General features: G+C 29.6%; 2 protein-coding genes across 3 annotated transcripts; one reads left to right on the forward strand and one right to left on the reverse strand.

The window, feature by feature from the left end:
- Positions 1 to 1,729: 1,729 nt before the first annotated feature.
- LOC130670956 (Golgi resident protein GCP60) lies at positions 1,730 to 7,828 on the reverse strand. The gene is made up of 3 exons (XM_057474599.1): positions 7,320 to 7,828; positions 3,569 to 4,818; positions 1,730 to 2,001 (listed from the first exon to the last, which is right to left on the reverse strand). Exons 1-3 carry the CDS (start codon positions 7,573 to 7,575, stop codon positions 1,834 to 1,836), a joined length of 1,674 nt encoding a protein of 557 aa, XP_057330582.1. The 5' UTR covers positions 7,576 to 7,828; the 3' UTR covers positions 1,730 to 1,833.
- Positions 7,829 to 10,046: 2,218 nt separating this feature from the next.
- LOC130671778 (homeobox protein Nkx-2.5-like) lies at positions 10,047 to 22,774 on the forward strand. Of its 2 annotated transcripts, none has more exons than XM_057475858.1 (4): positions 10,047 to 10,383; positions 18,277 to 18,383; positions 18,559 to 18,759; positions 20,991 to 22,774. In XM_057475858.1, the coding sequence occupies exons 1-4, from the start codon at positions 10,301 to 10,303 to the stop codon at positions 21,569 to 21,571; spliced, it is 972 nt and encodes a 323-aa protein (XP_057331841.1). In that variant the 5' UTR covers positions 10,047 to 10,300; the 3' UTR covers positions 21,572 to 22,774. The 2 variants fall into 2 exon arrangements, with proteins under 2 accessions (XP_057331841.1, XP_057331840.1); XM_057475857.1 differs by lacking the exon at positions 10,047 to 10,383 and adding an exon at positions 16,988 to 17,510.
- Positions 22,775 to 26,697: the final 3,923 nt, after the last annotated feature.

Consider the following 26,697-nt stretch of genomic DNA (forward strand, 5'->3'; position numbering starts at 1 on the left):
TCTCAGATCACATGTAATTGTTGGCCGAGGCGAAGCCGAGGTCAACAAACATGTGATCTGAGGCTTTCTTGTTTACTTCCCGAGGAGTGTATGCTATTTTTCTCCTCGACGGAGGCGGAAAGCGGCAACTTCGTTTTGCACAGCGGGACGAAAGTTGACGCTTTCCGCCCGTCGAGGAGAAAAATTTTTTTTTTCTGTGTATATTTATTAAATTTTACTAAATATAGATATACAAATACATGAGTGATCGAGATGAGTGTGAGTGCAGCAGACAAATTTAAAATTATTAATAAATGAAGTAAATAATTAATAAATATTTAAATAGATCACAAGTAATTGGACAATAAAAGAATAAAAAATAATCCCATTGTTATTATTGCAACGTTTCGACTCTTTATCGAGTCTTCATCAGGCTCTGAAAAATACATACATACATAAATACAAATTTATTTCATTTTTATTCTATTAAAATCATTGTAAACAAATTGTAAAATATTATCATAGACATAAATTTGTATTTATGTATGTATGTATTTTTCAGAGCCTGATAAAGACTCGATAAAGAGTCGAAGCGTTGCAATAATAACAATGGCATGATTGTTTTTTTTTTTGTCCAATTACCTGTGATCTATTTAAATATTGTTTGGATTTTGGATGCGATAAAATGGAAAAAATTAATAAAATAAAATTTCAAAAAAATGCACATTTAAAAAATTTTGAAACTAATAAGTGCATTTTGTATAAAAATTATTTACTCTATTTAATTATAATTTTAAATTTCTCTGATGTCTGCTACATTCACACTCATGTGATCGAGCGCTAGTTCTCTGATTGGGTACTAGATCTTGTACTTTATCATTTTTTTTATATTTACTCTTATGCAAAAAAAAGCCGAGAAATTAAAATCTATTATTTGTTAAGACTTTACACTAAAAATAATAATTTTGATTATTAATCAAAAAATTAAATACATATTTAAATAATTTATATTTTACGTGCCAATACTAAAAAAATTTACGTGACTACTTTAAGGTTTTCATATTTAATATTTTTTTGATTAACTAACAAATTTAATGTAACGTTAACGTTAATTATAATTAATTAATTAATAATGAATAAAATTTAGTTATCATTAAATTTATTAATTAAATCATTGTCGTTTTTTAAATTTGACATTTAATTTTTTTTTGGCAATAATTGTCATGACCGACAATTTATCATAAACAAAAGTACAAATATCAACTAAAATTTATTACATTTTTAAAATTATATGACTAAATAATTTAAATTTATTTTGCACTTACTCATTTTAAATTTTATTAACCAAGTAGTAAAAAAACTTCACAAATTTCATGACAATTATTATTTTTTTTATATTATAAGTGACATTTTTTATTTCAGGTGGAAAATATTTTGTGCTATTTCGTGTTATTTTAATTCTATTAATAAATAACAATAATAATAATAATAATAATAATAATAATAATAATAATAATAATAATAATAATAATAATAATAATTATAATAATTAAATAAAAATAAATTACAAATAAAAAAAGTAACAAATTGCAGTATAATTAAATATTTCTTTGTTACTTTTATTGTGAATATTACTCGTAATCAGACTAGTACATCATTGAATTAAATAGTGCCTGTTTTTATTTTACTTAGCGAATCCTTAAAAAAGGATAAAAAAATAAAAACATTATTTGACATAAAAAAAAAAAGAAATTTGATACAATTTCAGCAGAAATAGTTTTTAAAAATATTCGTTAATAAAGTCGTGTTTGTGGTATTGCGATATTGTGGTATCATTAATAATTATAATATAAATTAAGATGAATCATTCGTGAAACCAGGTCTTGTGTAGTAAACACGGTAATAAAGAGTTTTGCTACGCCACAATGAATAAGAGTTGTCAAATTTAAGAAGATAAACACCCTGACCTGGATATGTATGACTTCCAGCATAAATTTCATCTTGTGAATCTCTTCTGTATATCTATAACAAAAAAAAAGTAGACGAATTAATTTACATGATATTTATTATTATTGTTGTTGTTAAAAAAATAGTAAACTATTGAAGTTAAAAGAATAGAGTAGAAGTACTATTTGTCGCTACTGCCCTATTTCTGGACATTTAACCCTTAGCGGCCACGGTTATGCACGTTTTCATCCCCCGACAAAACATCCCCGACAAAATATCCCCGACGAAATATCCTATGGACAAAATATCCCCCGACAAAATATCTTTCGATATAATTTTCACAATTGTCCCGAAAAACTAGCACTCTAAATAGGCAGTTATTTTTTATTTATAAATTCCCACAATTTTCCTGAAAAACAAGCGCCCAAATTAGTTGTGAACAGTACAAATAAAACATTTAAATAAAAAAGAGAAATTTTGCTGATAGGATATTTTGTCGGGGATATTATCTCCGGAGATATTTTGTCGGGGGATGAAAACGCGCGGAACCGCGGCCACACCTCAGCCAGGCGACATAGCGGCCACATGGGGTAACTCATTACCCCACGCTGGAAAACCTAGTTGTACAAGATAGATGGGTGTTTTAAGACTTCTAACCGATTGTTTCATGTTTCTTGAAGAGTTCTTTAACATTTCTAATGATTTTTATAGGTCAATTTATAGACAGCGTTTAAAAACTGGTCATATATGTGACCAGTTTTTCGGCTTCCTATATAATGGATTCACATCTCACACTTATCTACTACCGAAAAATGTCGTTACTTGTATCAATTTCGAAGGTTCTAAACCTCTAATTATACTATTTCTGAGCCTAGAGTAACTGGTTAAGTGGCCACTAAGGGTTAATACTTTATTAATTAATGAAAAAGTATAAAATAAAATTTCTAATGTATCAGTTTCACAAAAGTATCTTTTGTATACAATTAAAAATCAAATTGTTACTGCGTCTTTTACAAGTCATTTTATTTAAATTTTTGAATTGTCTAAAACTGGCCCCAAAGAGGTCAAAACCGGCACCTCTACCCTATACAAATATTACGCAGAAATCGCCATTTGCTTTACCAGACAAAAATTTTCTAATGTAAATGGAAAAATTGAAAATACAAAATTTTTTGATCTCCAAAAGTCAAATTTGTTTTTTGTCGGAATCGCCGGGTATTTTAAATTTTCTGTGCAAATACAGACAGCGGAGAAATTTTTTTTGGTTTGATTTCGGATCTGGGTGGGAATTTAAACTAATAATTGCAGACACAGTTGCAAATTCTAAATTTAAAAATTTAAATTAAGGTAAAAGACCCAGCACCCGATTAGGGAACTAGTACTCAATCACTCCACATATTACTATATCTATATTCAGTAAAATTTAGTAACTATAGATATAAAAATATATGAATGATCGGGTACTAGTTCCCTGGTCGGTTACTGGGTCTCTTACCTTACTATAGACTAAGAATTCTGTATTTAATTTTTTTTCTAACGATTGAGTTTTTTTTAAAATCATTTCTTAACTACAAAATTTGTTACTTATAAATTTTTACGTGTACTGATACTTCACTAATATCAATAAAATATAAATATTTACCGGTATAATAACACTAATAGGAGCTGGGGCACTCTTTAGTTCAGTCCTATTCTCTTCATTACCCGGTCCGCACTCCAAATCTTCACCCGAATCGTAAATGTCATCATCGTCATCATCCTCAGACTCGCTAATATGCACGGAAACTTGGTTAGTGTCCGGCTTGCTCCATTCGAAGTAAACTCCAAAGCCTATATCATATCCGTCAGTAGCGAATTCCCAAAACAAGCAGGAGCCATCTTCATGCGTTGGTACACGAACAGTGACAGTTTCCCCATGTCCAATTTTGATAACAGCATCGCCGGTTTCACGTCTTATCAACTTTTTGAATTCATCGACACCAGGACGGGTCCACATTTTAGGCGGCTCAATAGGAGGCCAGTCCGGCTGATCGTCCGAATCTTCGTCATCATTTTTATTTTTTTCACGCCTTGCGTCATTGTCCTCATCGTCTTCATTATCATCATCATCAATGTCATCATCGTCTATTTTTTTCTTATCTATACTTTTGCTGTTATCATCAATTATTATTTCCGTTTTGTTATCATCGTTAATTGTTATGTTTACTTCTGGTTTCAATTCATTAACATCCACATGATGTTCTCGTTCTCGTTCTCGTTCTCTTTCTCTCTCTCTTTCTCGTTCTCGTTCTCGTTCTCGTTCCCGTTCTTTTTTATCTGATTCCGCAGACTCATCAATCATCAAACGATTTTGATGTAATTGCTGCATATAACGATGGTAATGTTGCTCCTGCAATTGACGAATGAGCACTCCCTGTTCCTCCGGATTACCCGGATACTGCTGCTCTGCGTATGCTTTAAATTGGTAGTAAGTTTGCTGATTCAATGCGTCTTGTATCTGATGACGTTGGTATTCGCGCTGTACCTGCTCAGCTTCTTCGCGTTTTTTCTCTTCCGCAGCCTCTTGTTCTCGTAACTCATCGTCCAGTTTCTTTTCAGCCTCCGCTTTTTTCAATCGTTTCTGTTCCTCGATATTGCGCTTTTGAGCTTCAACTACGGTGCGAAATAAAGGACACAATTTGTCGAGTAGAACAACGAAACCTTCCATCGCTTGGTCTTTTGTTATGTCGCCAAGATTCTGCCATGCTAAGCGACGATCTTTTCCTATGACGTCGAGAACCCCGAGTTCGGGGGAGTTTTCGGGTGTACATTTTCCGTGGGTCGCTTGTTGTGTAAACGCGACTAGTTTCAATTTGTCTTCGTATGATAGATGAACAGCTTTGCCTTCTTTTTCTATAGAAAAATATTATGTATCAATAAAGTAAATAAATAAATGACAGTATTCGAAGTTTTGTGAAAAACATTTCAAATTACGAAAATGTTTTTTGGTCGTTTTTCAAAATTTGGTTATATATTATCCCCTTTCTGGGTAAACCTCGTAACTACTTTTTTTTTCATAATCAAAATTATGAGTGAAAAATATTTTTTAGTGCTGCTATTGCGTAAAAAAAGCTTCAGATTTTAATAATTATAACAGAATGTTCAAAAGACTTTTGAATTTTAATATTTTCATTAACGTACGTGTAACAGAATAGATTTTTTGACCGATATTTGAAAAAATTATAAATTTTTAGTTGCGAGGTTTACCCAAAAAAAGGATGACCGACCTAATGAACTTTGAAAATTGAACTTTAACAATTTGAACTTTGGTAAGTTTCAACTTTGGTAAATATGAACTTTGGCAAATCTGAACTTGCGCACAAAACCCCTGAAAAAAAGGCACTGTACTATTTCAAGCGTGTAGGTTTACATAATTTATTTTTTCACGCACACAAAACCTGAGAAAAAAGGTAAATTCAAATTTACAAAAGTTCAAATTTCCAAGTTCAAAGTGTAAAAGTTCAAATTTTTTAAGTTCATTAGGTATGGAACCCCCAGAAAGGAGGCGATATTTTCATATATTTACTGTTGAAAATTGATTATACTTTCAAAGCTAAAATATGACAGTTTGAATTTCAGATAAATTAAATGACTTATATATTATGGGAATAATTCTTATAATTCATTACGTTAATTTTTTCTCTGCGTTAATTCTACTAGAGTTGGATTACAAACAATTCTCTTATCAAATTATTTATTAAAATATATGGATATGTTAGGAAGTAACATTGAAATAGAAACATAAAATGAATCGATTGTTATACACATACATGTATATATGTATGTATGTATATATGTTGATTGTTTATGCTGGTTTTTTTTTATTGAATCATATAAGTTTTCTATAGAGCTTTTAATAATGTATGAAAGTTTGCTAGGATATTGACTGTCTCTACTCTCTGCCGCCATGACATTAATAAATGACACAACTCGGTTTAATAAAGAGTATATATTATGGTATATAAGCTTGAGGATATATGTGATGATAAAAGCTAACTTTTGTTTGGAGAATATAATTAAATTAAGACCATCAAAGTAATTTAATGGAACATCGTCAGTACCATTATTTAGTTTGCTTTCAAATTTATCGAACATTGATTTTATTAAACTTTCTAAACAAATTTCACGTTTTAATTCGAAAAAGTTAATGGCTGTGAAACAAGTGATTGTTTGGAATCTTTGTTATGATTAAAAATAATTAATATATAAATAATTAGTTATGTATTAAAAATTTTTGCTTTTTTCAAAGTAATAAATTTAAATTAATCAAAGCAATTTAATAAGACTTTTGTTCTTTGTAAATTTTCGATGTAATTTTTGGTGTTTTATTTTTATACTTTTTTTATGAAGGAAACTATAGATTAGTTGGAGATTTGGGCCATGACAAAATTGATCAAAAGTTGAAACGGATGCTTTAGTTAAATATTTAAAGAACTTTCTTTCAATGTGATTCGATTTTTTATTTACTGAATTATTTAGACTGACAAGTCAATTAGAAATGAAACAGGCTTATAAATTCAACAATTGCAGATTGATAATTCAGAAACTAATCTTCTTTTTACATCACTCATATATATACACATATAAATAAATATTTACAAAATTACATCAGTATTAATGATATTATACTCAAGTTAGCCGACGTCCAATAATTTTTGGATTTTTTTTTAAACAATAAATTATTTTTAAGAAAATATGTTAAAAAATTGCACCTGTAGTTTATCAAATTTTCTACATGTGCATTTTTTTAGTTTTTTTTTTTTTTTTTAAAGTAAGTTGTTCAAACGAAAATTCGAAAATTTTGAACTGTCTGCTAACTTCAGAATCATATTAATGATACTGAAATTAGCCGACGTCTACTAATTTTTGGATTTATTTAAAAATAATAAATTAAAAAAAAAATAAATATTTGAAAAATTTGCGCCCCTACCCAACAGTTCCATAGATAATTTCTAGTTTTTTTTTGTATTCCTTTTAAGGGGATACGTTACCGGACCTCTTTTTCACACTCAGAAAAATAAACGTGACGATCTTTGTTGCACTCGTTGAGTAAATGATAATTTTAAAACAATTTTTCTCGGAGACGAATTAGAATTTTTGAAAATGCGAAATTTCTAGCCCTCTGTTAAGGTTTTAAAAAACGCTAAAGACTCTCTATTTTAGGTTTCTAGTATTAGCCTGTAAACTAAATTGAATTGAAAATCGGTTACAGTTACCCCTTAAATATCACGGCTATAAATTTATGAAATATATATGTAGACATTCAAAATAAATAAAAAATTGATCCAGCATGCAACTGATAATATATATCAACGAGTTAGACACCGGGATAAATAAAAATATATATAAATTACCTTTATAAAAATTCAAAGCAATTTTATAAAGCTCACGAATTTCAAATCCAGTTAAATGAGGTTTGAATTCATCATCTTTTTGTTGTTCGCTATCTAGTTTAGCTCCTTTACTATCCTCACTGTTGTGACTTTTGTCATCGTCAGCAATATTTTTAATTTTCTCCTCAGACTGATTGTCATCTTTAGTTAATGTTAATTTGTCAATATCTTCGATTATTTTGGCACTTGATGTATCGTCATTGTCCGCTGACGCCATTATTTTGATAAAATACTTAGAAAATTCACTAGTTAACTTTATTATTCGATTACCTACTCGGTAATTGACAGTATTATTTAAGCTACAATTTTTTTGGTTCTATAGTATCGAATAGTTAAATTTTTTAGTAGACTGTATTTATTTTTTATGCACATCAGTCAACTCTATTGTATACTATACACACACCTCATATATTTGATATAGGTTATTATTTCTTTGTCGACTATATTCTTGTTCTGTGTATATTTTCTTTACTTCCCCTACCACTCTACTTTTTAAAAAATAAATACTTATACGTGGCGCATGCTGACGATTGATAAAAAAAATTCGATTGATGGTCGGAAAAATATTTTTTCAAATTTATCATTTACTAGTAAAATGTAAAATTGTTTTATCGGATGTCGACAAGAACGTTCTCTACAATTTCTAAGATATATATATATATATATATATATATATAGATATATGTATATCAATGTATGATGAATCAATTATTCATTGAAAATAATTGATTCCGTTTAGAAATTGAATTTTTTTTTTATTAATAAGTATCTAGAGTTCAAACGGAAGTAAGATTCAAAAAAAATTTTTGTGACTTCGAAGTTTTTTTGAAAATTAAAGAATCAACTTTAAAGGCAGACGTCACTTGTCCTCTTTCTTATATTCGGAGTAAGAAAAAATATTTTTGTTCCACTCATACAATAAATGAGAATTCAAAAATAATTTTTCTGAGACGAATTATAATTTTGGAAAATCAAAATTTCGAGCCTTATATTAGGATTCCAAGATAAGGAAGTACTTTTTCGTGCTTCCAATCTATACACGGAAAAAAATAAACTTTAAGAATTAGTGTTTGAAATTATAACCCGGAACTCGAGTATCAATATAAGGAATTTTAACATTCCAAATAATAAAGTTTATAATACGTGTCTTCAATTTTCTAAGTATCAGTTACGATTTTTAAAGTTCAAATAGTAATTTTTCTTGCATAGACAACAAATTTTCATACCTATTCTGTAAGTATTCACGTTTTAATCATAAATGAAAAAAATTACTATTTAAAATGTTCTAGTATTTACTGATCACTATCATTACATTACTTGTCGTTCTCAATTTATATAGCTCATATTTTTCCCGTGTAGCGGTGATGATCTAAATTGAATTATAGACTGATTCTTTCAATTTCTCTCCCTCAATATTGCGATTGAAAATTTTTCCTTATATTTACGCATGAAAAGAATAATTATTAAATCTTGTTAAAAAATATGAAAATAACAATTTTTTAAATTTTTTCAAGCGTGACCATTTTCCCCGGTTTTTAAAAATAATAAACATATACATTTTTATAATCTAAACAACAAAATTCTAACTGAAAATCAGAAATTCGTTTTTTTCTAAAAATTGGATTAAAATTCAGGTCTGAAATTTTTCGGATCTCAATTTTTCACTATATCACAAAAATTTTGATATTTAACCATAATTCAATCTATTCTATATATGTATACACTAAAATAAAAGATAAATAACAATACATTGATGATTTCAATTTTTATTTTTTAGCTTTATTTTATTTGATAAATCTGTGATAATCATATTGATTAAAACCACATGTCAATGTTACCACAACGCGTTGTAAATATATATATATCTTTATATACATATGAATGTAGATATACATATTATATATGTTTCATAATACGTAATGATAATTCATCAGCAATTAGATTCACAGTCACGCATGATATTATATTGATCTGACGTTGAATTTGTTATCATTTGCACGTTTAAAGTTTAAATAGAGATGGTATATCGCTAAAAAAATTTTCATAAATATATATACGCAGAAACTGGGCCATCATGATTATTAATATATTTTTTTTTTAATATTGATTTTTTTAGATATCATCCATCTCATCATTTTACTCAGCATTTTTTTTTTTTTTTACATTATTCAACTATAAAATAATAGTAATAATAAACATAACCATTTTTGCTATCATTCATCATTACTAATATCAAAAGTATGTACTTTTTTCAATTAATTTTCTGGTTATTTTTTATCTTTCGTCTGCTCCAAGGTAAAGATTTTATCAGTAGACATCTATTAGAAAAAATAGTAGATTCATATATACATATATATCTATACTGATATTGAAAAAATATACTTCAACTTAAGCTCAAGTACTTCAAGTCAAGGGTTTTCATATTAATCACTAATTTATCATATAATTTGCATTTTACTAATTACTCTGAATAATTAAATGTTAATTTACAATCGAAATTTTTTGGTAAATTATAAAAGATAACGCTCGGAATAAATATCTACAAGTTTTTTTTTTTTTGTCAAAATTTCAAAAATAATTTATTGTCACTCAAATTTCAATAAAAATTTTTTTTATTATTATTAGTATAAAAAAACTTAGAAATCAATGATCGGTAGTCGAAACTAATCTATAGGGTGTTATCGAATGTGAGATAACGTTGCCAGAGCTCCTATCTAGAAGCTACATATATTTTTGATAGAATATATAACTCAATGTATGTGTACAAAGATAGTTAGTAATGCGATGAGTACTACAATTGTGTACTATATTTGATGTAGTAAATAACAAACAAATATCAATGAAAGTCGATTATTTTAAAAAATTATAACATAGATAATTAGTAAAAAATAATAATAATAATAAGTAAGTTTTAAGTTGTGATAAATAGTTAGTCTTTGGGAATGGCAGCATCATATGATGATTGTTATGATTCTTCTTGGCATCTCATACCACCTGATTATGTTTGTAATGAAGATGATTATAGGCAAGTTATTCAAATTTTTTAAAAATAAATAACACTTCAATTATCTACAGTGAATATTTGTTTCATTAAAATTATGAATATATAATTTAAAAATTAATTTTATTAAAATCTAGTTAATGAGTTAAAAAAAAATGTTTGTTCAAAAATTCATTAATCCAAATTTTGATTTACATTTTTTACAAATTATTTTATGTAAATTTTTGAAATGTCCAAAACTGGTCCTGCAGTGGCCAAAAACTGTACCTCAACCCTTATTAATCACGAAAATTAAGTTTTTACGTAATAAGGAACCAAATTAATTTAATAATTATTAATCAGTTAGTTAATCATCAAAAAAATAGGTTGCATAACAACATATCCGCAGACAAAATAACCACACGACAAAATATCCGCGGAAATAATATTCGATGAATAAAATATCTACACAGAAAAAACAGTTCACTTGGTTCAAGAAAAAAATTTTCTTCCGAATTTTCTTTCTTGATTCAATAAAAGTAAAACACTTGATTCAAAAACTTTTTTTTGGTTCAAGACAGTAAATTCTCTTGCTCCAAAAAAATTTATTTTTAAAGCGAAATTGAAAATTTCTTGGTTTAAGAAAAAAAATTCTTGGCTAAAGAATTCTTGCCAAAAAATCAACATTTTGAACGAAAAAAAGTTAACTTGGGCTAAGAAAAAATTTCTTGGCCCAAAAAAAAGTGTATATTATATAACTATACATCTATTGAAGGATTTTTTACATTAGCTCCAAAATTCATTTATTTTTTTTTAAATTTCAATAGGATAGAAGTTCCGTTTTCGGCCACCTTAGGGCCAGTTTTGGACACTTGAAAAATTTAAATACAGTAATTTGTAAAAGACACAATGACATAATTAATTTTAAAAATGTGTATAAGGATACTTTTATCACAGTGTTGCAATCGAAATTTTGAATTTATACTTTTTCATTAATTAAAATGAAGTTTTATGTGTCCAAAAAAGGAGCAGTGGCCACAAATGGTACTTTTACCCTATGCAAGATTTAAATTCTGTTTCAACTTAAGCAGTTATACAAAATATAATTTGAACCACAAGAAAAAACACGATTTCAGACTGGATAACCCTGATTAAAACGATTCACTCAATAATTATATTTTATATAGTAGTAAAATTGAATTGTTCCAGAGAATATCAGCCCTTGCTTTAGCTCATCAGTCGATCAACTTTATTCTCGTCTGAAATCGTCTTATTTCATCCCTTAGCACCCAATATACTATTGCCTTTGTACTGCGACAACATCAAAGAAAAATAATTTTTTCATTTAAAACCACAAATTAGTCGTTAAATAATTAAACTAAAAAAAAATTATTCTCACAAATTTTTACCCGCCCACCCATGTCTTCTTATTCCCACGACGTTCTAAAGAAATGGAATAGAATAATAAAAGAGACAGTTTTAATTTGACCCGTGGGACAAAATTGTTAAGTATTATCTTTCTTCATTATACACTATTTAATTTATGAATAAAATATACAAATGAATGAAACATTACTTACAAGCATATACATGTAAGATGTGTATATATATTTCATCTTTCTTTAGTAGCAAGGGCAGGGAATCCCTTCGTACTTTCTCATTACTTACCACACATACATACACGGACTCTTACACGTAATATTTAAAAAACCGCTCAATAAATGCCATATGTTGTACACTGACCGATTTACAATATTCTCATCATCTCCATTACACCTGTCCATCTAAAGTATTATTCAACCATAATCATACTTGTTAGCAAATTTGACTCCAACCCACAAATTCTTTTATATAATATTATACATTACGCATATTTATATATACAAATAAAACTTATTATGTATTACATATTAGTTATGTTGAATTTATATAAAATATATATGATACATTGTATTTTTTAAACCGCACCGCAATGAAATGCTTGAAAAATGATAAAACGAATACTTTGTATCCATATATAATTTATTTCCGGTGATTTCCGGTATTCTCGTTAACAAGGAAAGGAGGACCTCAGACTATTTGAATCATCTTAAACGCTTTTTATTATTAACAAAATACAACAAAAAAAAAATATTGAAAGAACCTCATTGACATTTATACAGTAGCATATATCTACACTAGTAGCATAATGCGTTATATATTTTTATAAAAGAGTCAAATATGCCGAAGCAAGTTTAGGTCACGTAGTAGTTATATTTGCCACCTCAAATAGACGTATATTTTTGTTATACCTACAAAATATGAGGGGTAGTTTGGTAGCCGAAAATATAAAAAAGGCGACGGTCTGTCTAAGACATCCCGTAGTGTCCTTCTCTTTTTATTTCTTTCTTATTTTTTTTTCTACTCACTGACTATATAGTCACTCTAAAAACTACATTCCCGTAGTACTACAAAACTTACTACGTTCATTGACGGCAACTCTGGGCCCACCCGGTTTTTCATCTATTGTTAGAAATTTATGAATGAATCCGAGCAACTTTTTCTTCTTCTTCGTCATCATCTTCCTCTTTTTCTTCTTTCATTCCAAATTTTTTACTCACTCAATAATTCTGTTCCCGGTCGTTTTTTTATAAAAAAAAAACTTATTTTTGTTTAAATTTTTCCGTTGACTTTGACATTTATTACCTAACGTTTTTTTATAATTTTTTTCTCTCGATGGTCAGCTAACGCTTCGTCTCCGTTAAATGATATCATATCTTATTGAGTTGATAAAATATATTTTTACCTTGAGAATACACGTGTAACAATTTTATTTAACCGCAATTTTAATTGAATTAAAGTGACGGTATTCTTGAACGAATTATTTGATGTAAGAAAAAATAAAAAATTGTGGGGGCAGGTAAATAAAAATGAAGCCTAAGTATATTCGTACATCCGGAAGTACAAGTAAATCAACAAAAGAAATCCACTTGAACCTGTGTTATAAATTTTTCAAGGAAAATTCTCGGAATTATTGCAGGGACACGTTTCGGTAATAAAAGTAAGGACCTGTTGTGAGTGTAAGCGTAAACGTAAGTGTAAAGGTTATATATAAAATTAGAAGCTTTAAATGTGTCAGGTGTTAGGAAGGAAAAATATTCTTTTCTTTTTCTATCGTCATTCATGAAAAATATTTCCTTCTATTCCATTCCACTCGACTTTGCCCAATTCTACTACGGCCGGCAGCGGCTTTATAACTCCTACGACAACAATAAAACACCAACTGAAAACTTAACAACCACTTGCTCTGAGATGAGAGATGCTGGTACATTAGCTACGTACATAAGTAAAATTTAAAATCTTTTGGGAAAATCCTATCCACCAGTCAGAGTTCTTTAATTTAAAAAGGCCGAGTTGTCAAGCCGACAGGTACTCGTATTGTTATGCTAATAACCAAACAGTTGGAATAACTTTGTGCTCATAAATACGTGAATGTCTATTCTCCATTGTATTGACACTACATTTTTCGTCTTTACTTATTTTATTATCCCGACCAAGACTCGGGACCACTGTGCCCATTTTCAGCTCTTTGCCATTTCAGTTATCCCGCATGTTTAAAACTTTTAACCTCTTGGGAACAAATTTTACTCAATTCTCAAGTACTTCATCGTCACATCATTTGCTTCATAAATTTTATTTTCCTCGCCATTGTGCAGGAGGGGAAGGGACATTATGGTATTTGTTCAAAATTTTATCAAAAAATTATTTATTATCGGCATTTTTGTACTTCAAGTAACAGAGCAATAGAAGTAGAGGTTAAATGCGGCAGCTTAAAAATTACAATAATTTTTTTATCATCATGATCTAGAAAAATAATTTTTTCTTAAAATTATTTAGAAATTTTTATAGATTTTCTAAATATAAAAAATGTACAGTAATTAAAAGCAGCAAAAAACCATTTATAAATTTAAGGGCATTCTCAGAAAGTGCCCTTATTTTTTAAAAATATGCAATGACTTTCAACTGCCATAACCATATTCAAATTTTATTAATTAATTAAAACAAAAAATAGAACTTTAATTGACAAATCGACAACGCAGTAGTAATTTCAACGAGATATGAAATTAAAAATAAATTACTTACAGTTGTCATCAATTAGGAGTTAAACGAAATTTGTTCAATAAATTTTAGTCCACAAAATTTGAAAATTTGAATTATAAAATCGACATAAAGATTTTAGTGAAATTTATTTTCCAAATTTTGTTTAGCTCCCAATTAATATCAAGTGTAATTTTTTTTAAAATCTATACCTCGGCAAAATTACTACCTTGTCTTTTTTAGATGTCATCAAAAATTTCTAAAAAGTGGGGGGAGGGCACTTTCTGAGAATGGTATTAGTGAGAAATAAAATCGAAATAGATGAAAACCGAATAGTCTTTGATGCTCAAAAGCCAGAAAACGTAATTACTAGTAACTGTAAACAGTATTTAAATTAATTAAATCTCCCGCGACAAGTAGATGTCGCTGAGGTTAAGGATTTTTTAGTTTTTGTTCGGAAACAATGAGACGTAGACAAATTGGATTGCGTGTTCGAAACAAGTTGGCACAGCTATCGCCAAACAGTCGTGAGACTTGGACAAATGTTACTCGATTGCTTTTCTCTCCCTTATACAACAGGGATAGTACTGTAGTATATAGAGTAGGATGATACTTGGTACCACCCTTGGAGGCTTTCACCCCTTGAAAATTTTCTTTTTATCCATTCTCTACTCTTCTTTACGTTATATTATACCAACTATCTAACCATTACTCGCTCTTATATCATCGTTACTCACTTAAATATACTTTATTGCCATATAACAGGAGTAATAGTCGTAACAGTAGTAGTAGTGGGAGATAAAAATAATAAAATAAAACAAAAATGTCGTTGAGACCTTAAACTCGATTCTAACTGGATTAGATTCCGTGTTTTTTCTCTCTTTTATTTCTCAAGCGCGAGCTCACTACTCCATTTCTTAACGTTCGCGTGCCGATAACATTTTGTCACTACTGTTATACATCTCGTATATTTTTTTATTTTTTTGTATAGAAAAAAAAAAAATCCTCTAAAGTGACAGCTTTAATTTGTTTTATTTTTATTTCTTCTTCTTTATTGTCACCATAATTAATTACGCGGTGGAGTTTTTTGGGGTAGTGATTTTTTTTTATGAATTAAAAGGTCAAGTTTTTATCCATGGATGAGTACGAGGATGAGAAAACGACACTAAAGTACGCTGGGTTACAATGGGACCCTTGTACGCCCCCTTCCGCACTTTTTGACTTTTAGAGAACGAGATATATATGTATAGGGGAAGAGAGGAAGCTAGTATAGACAGTTGACAATAGAAATACCGAGAGAACCGGAAACTACCTCGAGAAACTTTTTCACTTTATATATATATGTATACATATATATTGATGAGATGCTGAAAATAGGCGGTGTCATTGAAAAATGGCTGCTTATTTAACGTTTCATTTTTTTATTCAAAAAAATTAATATACACAAATTTTTGGTAATATTTTTTATAAATTTTGAATTAAATATTTTATATATTTACATCAGTAATAAATATATTAGTCGTCATAAATCATAAATTGATTTATTTTTAAATCATTTAATAAAATTACCGATCGATGGTGAATGATGAAATTTTTTTTGATAACAGAATTCTAAAATAACATATATATTTATCCCCAAGAAAAATCGATACATATATATATGTGTATTTATTCCATCTATTGACTAACGGGTATTGTCAATATCTGAAACTTGTCGCAAGATAATACCAAATATTTCGTTAAATATAAAAAAATACTACTATTACTCCAAAAACATTTTCAAAATTACATCTATTGATCCCAATATATATTTACATTATATTTAAAAATATCACTAAAAATTTTCAATACATTTTTCTTCCATATTAAATTTTTTAAAAATTTATTTCCTTCAAAAATTACTTTGAAACCAACTGTCTCAAAGTTACAGAAATTCAAATTCAAAAATTTGAAAATATCCTAATTTAGTTCAAATATTTTTTTTCTTTTATAATAAAATATTTAAATAATTATGTCAAAAAAAGAAATTTTAAATATGTCTCAATTTCATGTTTTGATTCTGTTCATTAAATTATCGATTGACCTGCAATATTATTATCATTATTTGTCCATAAAAAAAAAAACTGATGATGAGCCGTGATGTTAATGTTAGAAGGCACATTAACACTGACTTATTAAAGTGTAGTGTTAAAATAAGTAGACAACTGGTAAAAGACATTTGATCGATGATAAACCTGGATTGGATAAGACTGAAAAGTATTATATATTATCCACTATATTCATATAAATTTATATATCTATAAAAGCCTCTAAATTACAACCCCTACAGTGCCGCGCCCCTTACAAGTATATTGGATATCTAAACTCCTCCCAACGGTAAATTTACCACGAGAATATACTCTCGAGTAAAACGTTTTAAGCATTGTCACGGGGTGGTAACTACTGTAAATTACCGCTCAACATTTCGATATGGTAGGGGTTGGAAAAACCCGCCCCTAACTAAGACACGCCTTCCTATGAAAACTCTGTCGAGGACACTCAAGGATCAAAGTGCGTTTCAACAGTAGAAACACCACTAGCCGTCAAGTGTTCGTCGAGGATACTCCAAAAATTATTATTGTAACGCGAGTCCTCACTTATAAATATCGAAAAAAATAACAAACATCTTCAACACACTCGAGACTTATAAATAATTTACAAAACATTTCAACAAAATTATATCACTCCTTTATTACAAGTGAAGAACAAAAATACATTCACTTTTTAATTTTTAAATTGATAACGTGTTTGTGTATTGAGTGAAGTGATTTTCAAAAAACCAGTGATTTTTTACAAGTGAAAAAAGAAGAAAAAAAAATTGTGCTCTAATTTTATTTTGAATGCAACTATTACTTTAATTTAATATTTTTATAAAATTATGCGCTAGTGTAATTTATAAAAATTTATCAATAATTAATACAAACATATATTTATTTATTGACTATTGATAACATATAAACAATGAGTGATAAAAATAAAATATTACCGTGGCATTTATTGCCGTATCCGGCGAATATTTTGAATCATTGGTACAACCAAATAGCTTTAAATTCAAGGTAAAAATTCATTTACATCATTACATATTTTTGCATCAATTGCATGTGTACTAATACTAACATTGAATAATAGAACCAAATAAAGTATAAAAAAAAAACAGGCCTAGTCAAGTGATTTCGATGCTTGATTGAAAATCGGCCGAATGAAAATTCCCAGTATTTTTGGGCAAAGTTATTTTTTAGTATTATAAATATTTTGAAATGCGTGCTTCAATAATAGATCACACGGCTTAAGTGATTTTGAAAAGTATAATAGAGCTATGCTCTTGTACGCCCAAGTCACAATGAAGTCTAAACAAAAGCCTCGGATTAGCTGGTTCCGGTAAAGTCGGTTTGGAGAAAAGTTACCTCCTTTAGTTTAGAATAGTAGCTTTCAAATAAATTTTCACAGGTTTATTCTCTGTTCGCACGTAGAGAGGTGCAAATTCACAACGGGTGGCCATTTTTTAGAGTTCTTACTGTATAAAGGCGCATTATTTAAAAGAAGACGAAAAGGTAGCTTTTTGAAATCCAACAAAAACTATACTTTGACTGGTTTTAATCGGTTTTTAAAATTCTAACAGCACAACAATCCTTATAAAATAGTAATGATGATGGCTTTTCAACTCTAACCCACTAATATTACATTGTATCATCAATTTTCTTTGTTATTTACTTTAGTTCCTTCTTTAAAACTTCTAACCCAGTATTGTTGTACTAAAAAACTAATTATTAATAGCTTTGCTTTAATTAATATTGTCAATTTTATTTTCTATTTACTCAACAGATTTTTTGAGAGTATCAAAACACCAGTGGCCTCGAGAACAGGATTTCAAATAAGTGATATATTGGATTTGAATGAAGCGAAACCGACGGCACAAGATGATAGTCACAGTAAGTCAAATCCCTGTCTTATTATTATTCAAATTTGTATCTACTTTGAAAAGAAGCTTTTCTTACAAAACTATAAATGGATCCATATTTTGAATCCTGTTCAGTTAAAAATCAATTTTTTTTTGTAATTTTTGAGTTTACTGGAAAATTAAGACGCCGAATTTGTTATTTTTAGCGACAACAATTCTTCCAAATAGTGATGTATCGTTGACTTATCAACAACTTTTAGAACACGCAGTACAGCATGGAAATTTGACTCGAAATTCGTTACCACCCCCGCCACCCCCAACGACATTGCCACCACCTGGACTTTTAGGATGGCCGACGGGACCAATTTTGCCAGTGTCAGTACCCCAAACATTAGCTGAAATGACTGGTAAGCTGGATAAAATATAAATAAATATTTAACCAAAAGCCTAGAAATTTATTAAATTGAAAAAATTTCAAAAAATCCTAATATCAATACGGCTAAAGATCTTGAGCTCAAGATCAAAATTACATTGTTATAAGTGTACTTTTGGATACTTGGATGTACGACTTGACCCCGGGCCCGAGGGATAGATATATCAGTGGGGTATAACCTATTAAACGCGACAATAAGTAAGGATCCCTTGATTTTGGTGTGTAGCATTCTCTCTTTTGGTTTTTGTCGCAACCCTTATTTATTTAACACCCTACAATTGGTTCGCGTCAGCTAAGCAGGATCTAATAGTCGTATAAAAGGTCCTCGGGTACCCACGATGTGATTGGCCAACTTGGGGTGACAGATGTCACCGTGGGGACAGATGCAAGCGGTTGCAACTACATTTATAGACATATATATTGTAGAGAGAGGAAAAAAAGACCAACACAAATGAACGAAAATGATGGACCCCTCCCGTAACAACTCGATGAATCAAAATTGTCACGCCCAAAATTCACATTGTCGCGGTCACAGAATACTCGTGTTAGTTTCTACCGCTTGTATATACTTTCGTATATATATGCAACCAAAAAGTGCCCTAATAGACGGGCTGTTATGGAAGAGGGTTTAGCATGCTTTCTTAGTGATGGATATGCCCTCTCCTACATTTTTTTTTAAATACATTACATATGTGTGTGGCATACATCATCAATGATTCGATTATTCCGCTGAATCGCGGTTAATACCTCAAGCTGAAAAAACTACAATCCAATGAGCTCTAATGCAATCAATACTAGTTTCAAATTTCATTAAGATCTCATCATGCAGAATTTTCATGTTTTTCTAATTTTTTAAATATTTTTCTTACGTTTTCAATCTTATATCATTACAGGGCTACTTTTTCGGTCTTTTTTTATTCATTTCACGGTTCTCTTCATTCAGTTCATTATAAAATACATTTTAAAGATATTCCAAACACATATCTTCTACATTTTAGGCGATGATTCAAAAATTTTCGTTTCTAAAATCGTCAAATGCATTTTCGAGTTCAATAATTTCTTAACAATCTTGGAATATATGTCCTCCAGCCTTTCATTTCGAGTAATTTTTGGAACCAATACTTCTTTTGTACGGAAAAAATTAACAGACCAAATGCGTGTCAATTATTCAGAACTGAATGAAAATCAGATACCGATCTCGTATATTTACGTAACTTCTACGTCGGTTAACTACTCTACCAATCATAATTAAGTATCACCGACTAAGTAAATAAAATTATAATCTATTACGAAGAAAAATGGTCACGTTGGAAAAATAAATAATATTTTTCTTCTAAATATCAAATTTTCGTAATGATTTGTAGGGTAAAATAAAAATCCTGAGCTATCGGCGTATATAAAAAATTTAGATCTTTGCACCGAAATTATATTCTTACTCTTCAAAATTGAATGAGTGAAAATCTCTCGTTTTCAGTGAAAAGTGTGCCATTGATTTCAAAAAGTCGCACCATATTTACATCAGAAATCCGTAAATATTCGCTATTTGCCAGTGAGTTTCATTAATTAAATTTTCGAGAATGTCTGCTAATATAATCATAACAAATTTTCCCATCGATAAATTGTTTTCCTAATTGCAGTAAATGTAATCTTTATAAAATTAGTATAAAAAAGATTCTGTATAAAGTAGGACATGTAGTATCATCTTAATTGAAATGACAGAGGGCGAAAATCAAGAGCTAATCTCCCATGAAAATGATATGGTTGATCTCGTCGTGTGGGGTGCCACACAATCTCACACTTAGATAATACCCACACAAACATTCATATAACACGTACACACTTATACATAATACGAGAATCGAATAGGGTTTATATAGTTTTTCGCACCCTCTCCTTAACCCTCAACACACAATAGCATATTGTACACTTATACACTCTCCCTACGCTACACCCCGTACTAGAGAAGTAGTAGACTAGACTAGAGACTACAACCTAAGCCTACCCTTTTTATTACATATATATATAATATTCTCTATATATTTCTTTATAACCGATAGCGTGTTCACGAGTACTTTGTTGGGCTTTAATGTCCCATTCTCTGCCTTATTATTTTTTTTCTTTTGACGTTTGTATCTTTAGCCTTTTCTTTGTAATTCTTATTTTGATTTTCTTTATCGAAGCTAATTTTTAAATATTTGTTTGCAGTTCATCAACAGCAGCAGCAGCAACAGCAACAACCCGACTCGACTAGTCCAACAATATCCGACTTATCATTTCCATCATCGCAGCCAGACAACGGAAACGACTCGTCCAAAGACGAAGAACAAGATTTCGAAGAAGTCGAAGAACCGACGGATGATCACAATGACGACAAATCCTCGTCATCGCGAACCCACGAACTCAATGATCATCATAGCGGCCATTGCGGCAAAAAACAGCGTAAACGTAGGGTACTATTTTCCAAGGCACAAACTTATGAATTGGAACGGCGATTTCGTCAGCAGAGGTATCTGAGTGCACCGGAACGTGAACATCTAGCCTCGATAATACAGCTAACTCCGACGCAGGTCAAAATTTGGTTCCAAAACCACAGGTATAAAACGAAACGCGCCCAAAATGAACGCGTGGAAGCGGGTGCTAGTGGATGTTCACCCCGCAGAGTTGCGGTACCGGTACTAGTAAGAGATGGAAAACCCTGTCAGTCGAAATTAGTCGAATCGACGTATTCGGGCAGTGGTCAAGTTACCATGGCTTCGCCGTACATGCAGAAACCATTTTGGTGGTGAAATTTTATAATATTAGTTTATTATTTATTTATATGGAGTATTAAAGAAAATAATGAGAAATATATTTTATGTTTCCGGTGGTGCAAAAAATAATTAACAAAGTAGTACTTGTAGTGCGATTTTATTGTTAAATATTTAAATTATTTTATACGTTTACGATTTTTTCTTAGCTCTTTTTTCTGCCTGATGATCTCTATTAGAATTTTAGCTTCCATTCCGTACCTAGTAGATTTTTTATAAATTTTTTTGATTTATCATAAAAAAAAACTTGAAATAGTTTACGCAATAATTCAAATTTTTTTTATAATCGCATCATAAAGTTCTTGGAAAAATATTCTAATTTGTAGAAATGTCGAAAAAAAAATAATCAAAATTATAATTAAATAATTTGTTACAAAAATATTTACTAGTGACATTTTTACGGAGGATATTTTTACACGAATTTTGAAATCCTAAGACAATAATTTTTTTTGTCATATGTTTATGAATTTAAAAAAAAAATTTGAACTTTGATTGTTTTGGAGTTGAAAAACTTTTCAATTCTAGAGTTTCTCAGACAAATGGTCCAGTAAATTTTTAACGCACAAATTTTTGTAGTGAAACGCAGTTTTTTTGAAAATAGTTTTGAATTTTAAATCTCTGGATACCGCCACTAAAAATTTTTCAATGAATTTTACCTCCAATATTTTGTCATCCTTCCAAAAATCGTCTGGATTTTTTTTCTGAAAAACGCGACCGTGGGATTTTGTTGCCACCATAAAAATCTTAAATTAATTTCCAATGGAAAGTAAATAAAAAATTAATTAAATTAATGGAAACTGTCTCTATCTACTAAGATACTTTGAAATATCAATCTTCTTTCTAATAATGAAATATATAAAAACTACATTCTTATGTAGCCTTGTACAAATAAATCATAAGAAAGAGTAAGAAAGTGATCGAAAAAAATTAAATAAAATTCCAAATGGAGTAAAAAATATATTTACGTAAATACTAAGGTTAGAATACAATTATTTGTGAAGAGATTTACAACTAAAAAAATTTCCATAAATATTGAAAAAAAAATTCCACGTATCTTTCACTGCAATTTTTATTAATTTTACTACGTTAAGTATTTATTGTATCAGATTGTATATATGTACATTGTGTATAATAATAGTGAAGAAAAAAAAATATATATATATAATATATAACCGCAGAAGCGTGCATATAAAACATTGTGTTGATTTTTTTAAAGCCTTTATATATATAATATATATCATATCCCAACCAAGATTTTAAAAAATGTGCACATATATGTGTATCATTCCTATCTCTTTTTACTGTACATTCTGTAGCAAAAGAATAAGCCCAAGCTTCCTTTTTGCACGACACGACGGAAACAAGCAGTAGCTCGAGTGACACGTTTCCGGTTTCCGTTTCCGAGCGGCCATCTTGTTACCGGTTTAGATTTCCCGTTGTCTACAAAATCCCTTTTACGTTTCTCATGTCAAAAGTCAAGCAATTGTCATTACTCATTTTTTTTATTATTGTTATCATTCTTATATATTTTTACAACATATATTTTTCTAAAAAATGCCTGGCTCATAATTAATGAAACGTTCTCTTTATTTTTATATGCTATGAGTTATAAGTTATATTTTTTTCGAAGGGTTGTCTTTCGATAACTCAATTCGGAGGGTAATCTTATATATGTATGAAGTATATCTATATATCTTATTGAGAGATGACACAGCAAAGTAAATGGAGTGGACAACGTCCAGCATATGCTCTGATTTGGTAATATCATTGAGTGGTATAAAAGATAAAATATATTAAAGCATTAAATGTATATCAATATATCTATATGTCTCTACAGTCGACTACCCGTCATAAGCCTGGTCTAGGGGACGCAGGGGAAATTTTTCTTGAAATTTCAGTCCTCCCACTACCGTGCGTTTAGTTTTGTTCTCGACTACCCGTTATAAGCCTGTTTTATTTTATATCATTTTAAACGTCATATTTACATTTTGTTACATACGCGACTATCCCGATTTTCCTGGTGCTTATGGCGCTAAAATAAATACTTATCTTTTTACACTAATAATAATTTAAATGCAAAAAATTATAATGATAACGGTATTGATTACAGTAATAATTAAAATAATAATTTTATTGATCAACTTAATGCTCAATAAAACTTTTCAATTGTAACAGAAGCTTTGGATGAAATTAATGATTACAATTATGAATAATAAATTATATTTTACTTAATAATGATTAAATTATTATCCGCGAAACATAGATAGTAAATTTTCATCATTAATTTGGATATTTTTTCCTATTGTTAGTTTATAATTTAGACAATTTTAACGGAGGCTTATAACGGGTTCTCTAGTACGAAACTCTTTAGAGTGGTTAAGTGGGAAAGCTGTTTGGACTCAGTAATTCCCGATTGAGGGGAAGAGGCTTATGACGGGTAGTCAACTGTATGTATTTTTTGCGAGACATATATATATAAAGATATGTTTGGTATAAAAATATGTGGGATGAATATTGTGTTTTATGTGGGTAGTATAGTAGCATAAAAAGTACTGGAGTAATGCACCAAGATTCCACGGTCACGAAAAACACGAAGCATGTGTAACATGTTACATGCAGTAAAATATAATCGTGTGAAATGTCTGTGCGACGGTCCGGAAACAACTGATAACATTCAATGTTTCGCTTTGACCAGTATGATTTATATATGACCCTTTCTAATCATGATCATTTTGGACTTTATATTTTTTTTTCTTCACTATTCTATTTAGTGCATTTGCGCATATCATGAAATTTCTATCAAATAGAAATTTAAAAAATTCATCTACAGGAACTAGTCGAGATTTTTATTTAATAAATTGATGAAAATTTCATTTTAAAAAAGTTTCAAATTTTTTTTTTAGAAAATAAATAATGGTAAAAAAATATATTAGGATAAATAAAATCACTGTCTGATACACAAGTTAAAATTTACCTAAATCAATATAAAAAAGTAAAACAAATTGATAGTCTGTCGAACAACGGGACGTCCCCTAATATTTCCGAATGTAATCGAGGGGGTGTATAGTATAGTGTCCTAAAGGATGGACCCGTGAATGGACAACAAAAATAATATATATATATACATGTATATATATATAAAGTAGTTTGCAGAAAAGTACGGAGAAATGAATATAAAAAAATAAAAGTAAAAAAAAGTTGGACAATGCAGTTACGTCCGGGGGTGTTTTATTGGCTGGTTTCCGCATGGGGTGGAAATTGTAGTAACTAAAGTTCGAAGGGGATAAAGAGGTGTTTGCTTGGTCGACCATCTACATCTAGTATTATATAAAATGTGTGTACTCCCAGAAACTTTTATTTTTTATTATTTGTTAAGAAGTAGAGCCCTTCCGTTTAAAAAGTTTACAAAAGCTCATTTTCGTAACTACACAACTTGTTTAATAATTTTCATCAAAACTAAACAAACTCTAACACTTTAACGCTACTAAGAGCCAAGAGAAGTAAGACAGTCTCAGGGATATATTAAATTTTTAATGCGTTTCATAAATTTGATACTTGGACTTACGGGTTTATTTTTTCAGTCATCTACAAGAAATTTTATCAACTATTAGGACATTGAAAAAAATATTCGTTCAATCCAAAATCCAAATTATATATTTTAAACCAGCCCACGGTTTGGTCATCGTAAATTCCCCCCGTTCTCCCCTCCACCAAACCCTAAAGTAAAAATGAATAAAAGTCTCTAAAAAAATCCCGCGGTTAAACTTTTTATCATAATCAAAAATTTGACACTGGGGGTCGTGCGAAGTATAGCGTTTGTCTTTTCTCAGTTTCATCCATTACTCAATACACACCCTTTACACCCTGACACACTCAGTAACCATGCACACTACATTAAAACTAATTACACTCGTTATTTACCTGAGTGATGTATATTAGAGATAGTGAAAGTTAAAAGTCCTTGTTGCATTATAACCAATACACACTAGACCGTCGATTGAAGCTACCGGAAGTTAAGGTTTTTGAGCGTTGAAGAGTTTAGGGCACGTGGCATACAAAACCGTGGGGTGTGATAGCGTGTCACGCGACCGGAAAGAGCATCCTAATTGATATCGATCATCCTTTTGCCTTTTTTTAACCATGACGCACACTATATTTATTTATTGCTCTCTTATTCATACAACTTTGATGCCTATTGCTTTTTATTATATCAATAACGCATAAATATATACACAGTCTTCGTGTTTCATAAAAAAAATATATATTCTACCCGTATCTTAGTTACCCAAAAAAATTCCAAAAGTTACCGGTCAATATTCAGAAGCTCCAAGTTTTTTTATGAGAAAAATTTCAAAATTTCGCAATTTCAAATTTACCGCCAAGTGACCGATATTTAGATTACTTTCAACTAATGGAACATTAAACTTTTGATGAAATCATTTGCCAAAAGGCCATAGAAAAGTCTCTTAAATCGCTCTAAAGATTTTTTTTGGCGCGAATCCCAAAAAAAAAGAAAAATTTAATTTTTTTCTACACCCTAAATATATGTGCTAGCAGATGTATCTGAAGAAAGGATTCATAGATAATTTTGAGACAAAAAAAAATGATAAAATGACTCGGTTATTAATCAAAGTAAAATTCAACTGCAAAACCACTAGCGTAGAGACCATATTCCTCAGTAAGAAATAGATCGTTTCCTGTTCCGTTCGCTTTATGGTACGTTGCGGCTCAGCGATGTATTAAGATTGCTTAATCGATAAAGCACTAAAACGGAAAACTAATTCGTTTTTCATATTTTTCCTCCTTTATTTATACTCTACTCTAACTCTTTTACAATTTCTAGTCATTATTTATTTTGATTAATTGTATTTTTGACCGGGATGGGGAATTTGAATGTTTAGTTTTTAAATATTTTATAATAGAGTATGGATAATAAATGCTAAAGCTTTTATTGCAGATGTGTGTAAGTAAAAATAGACATCATGCGGCGGATGTGATGTCTTGTATTGAGAGAGACTGAATAAAATAATAGACGTAACGTATCGTATAATTAGCGAATATCTCAAAATAGTTTTTCGGTGTGTCTTCATACGTTGGAGTCTATA

Source organism: Microplitis mediator, chromosome 7 (assembly GCF_029852145.1).
Source record: "Microplitis mediator isolate UGA2020A chromosome 7, iyMicMedi2.1, whole genome shotgun sequence".
NCBI lineage: Eukaryota > Metazoa > Arthropoda > Insecta > Hymenoptera > Braconidae > Microplitis > Microplitis mediator.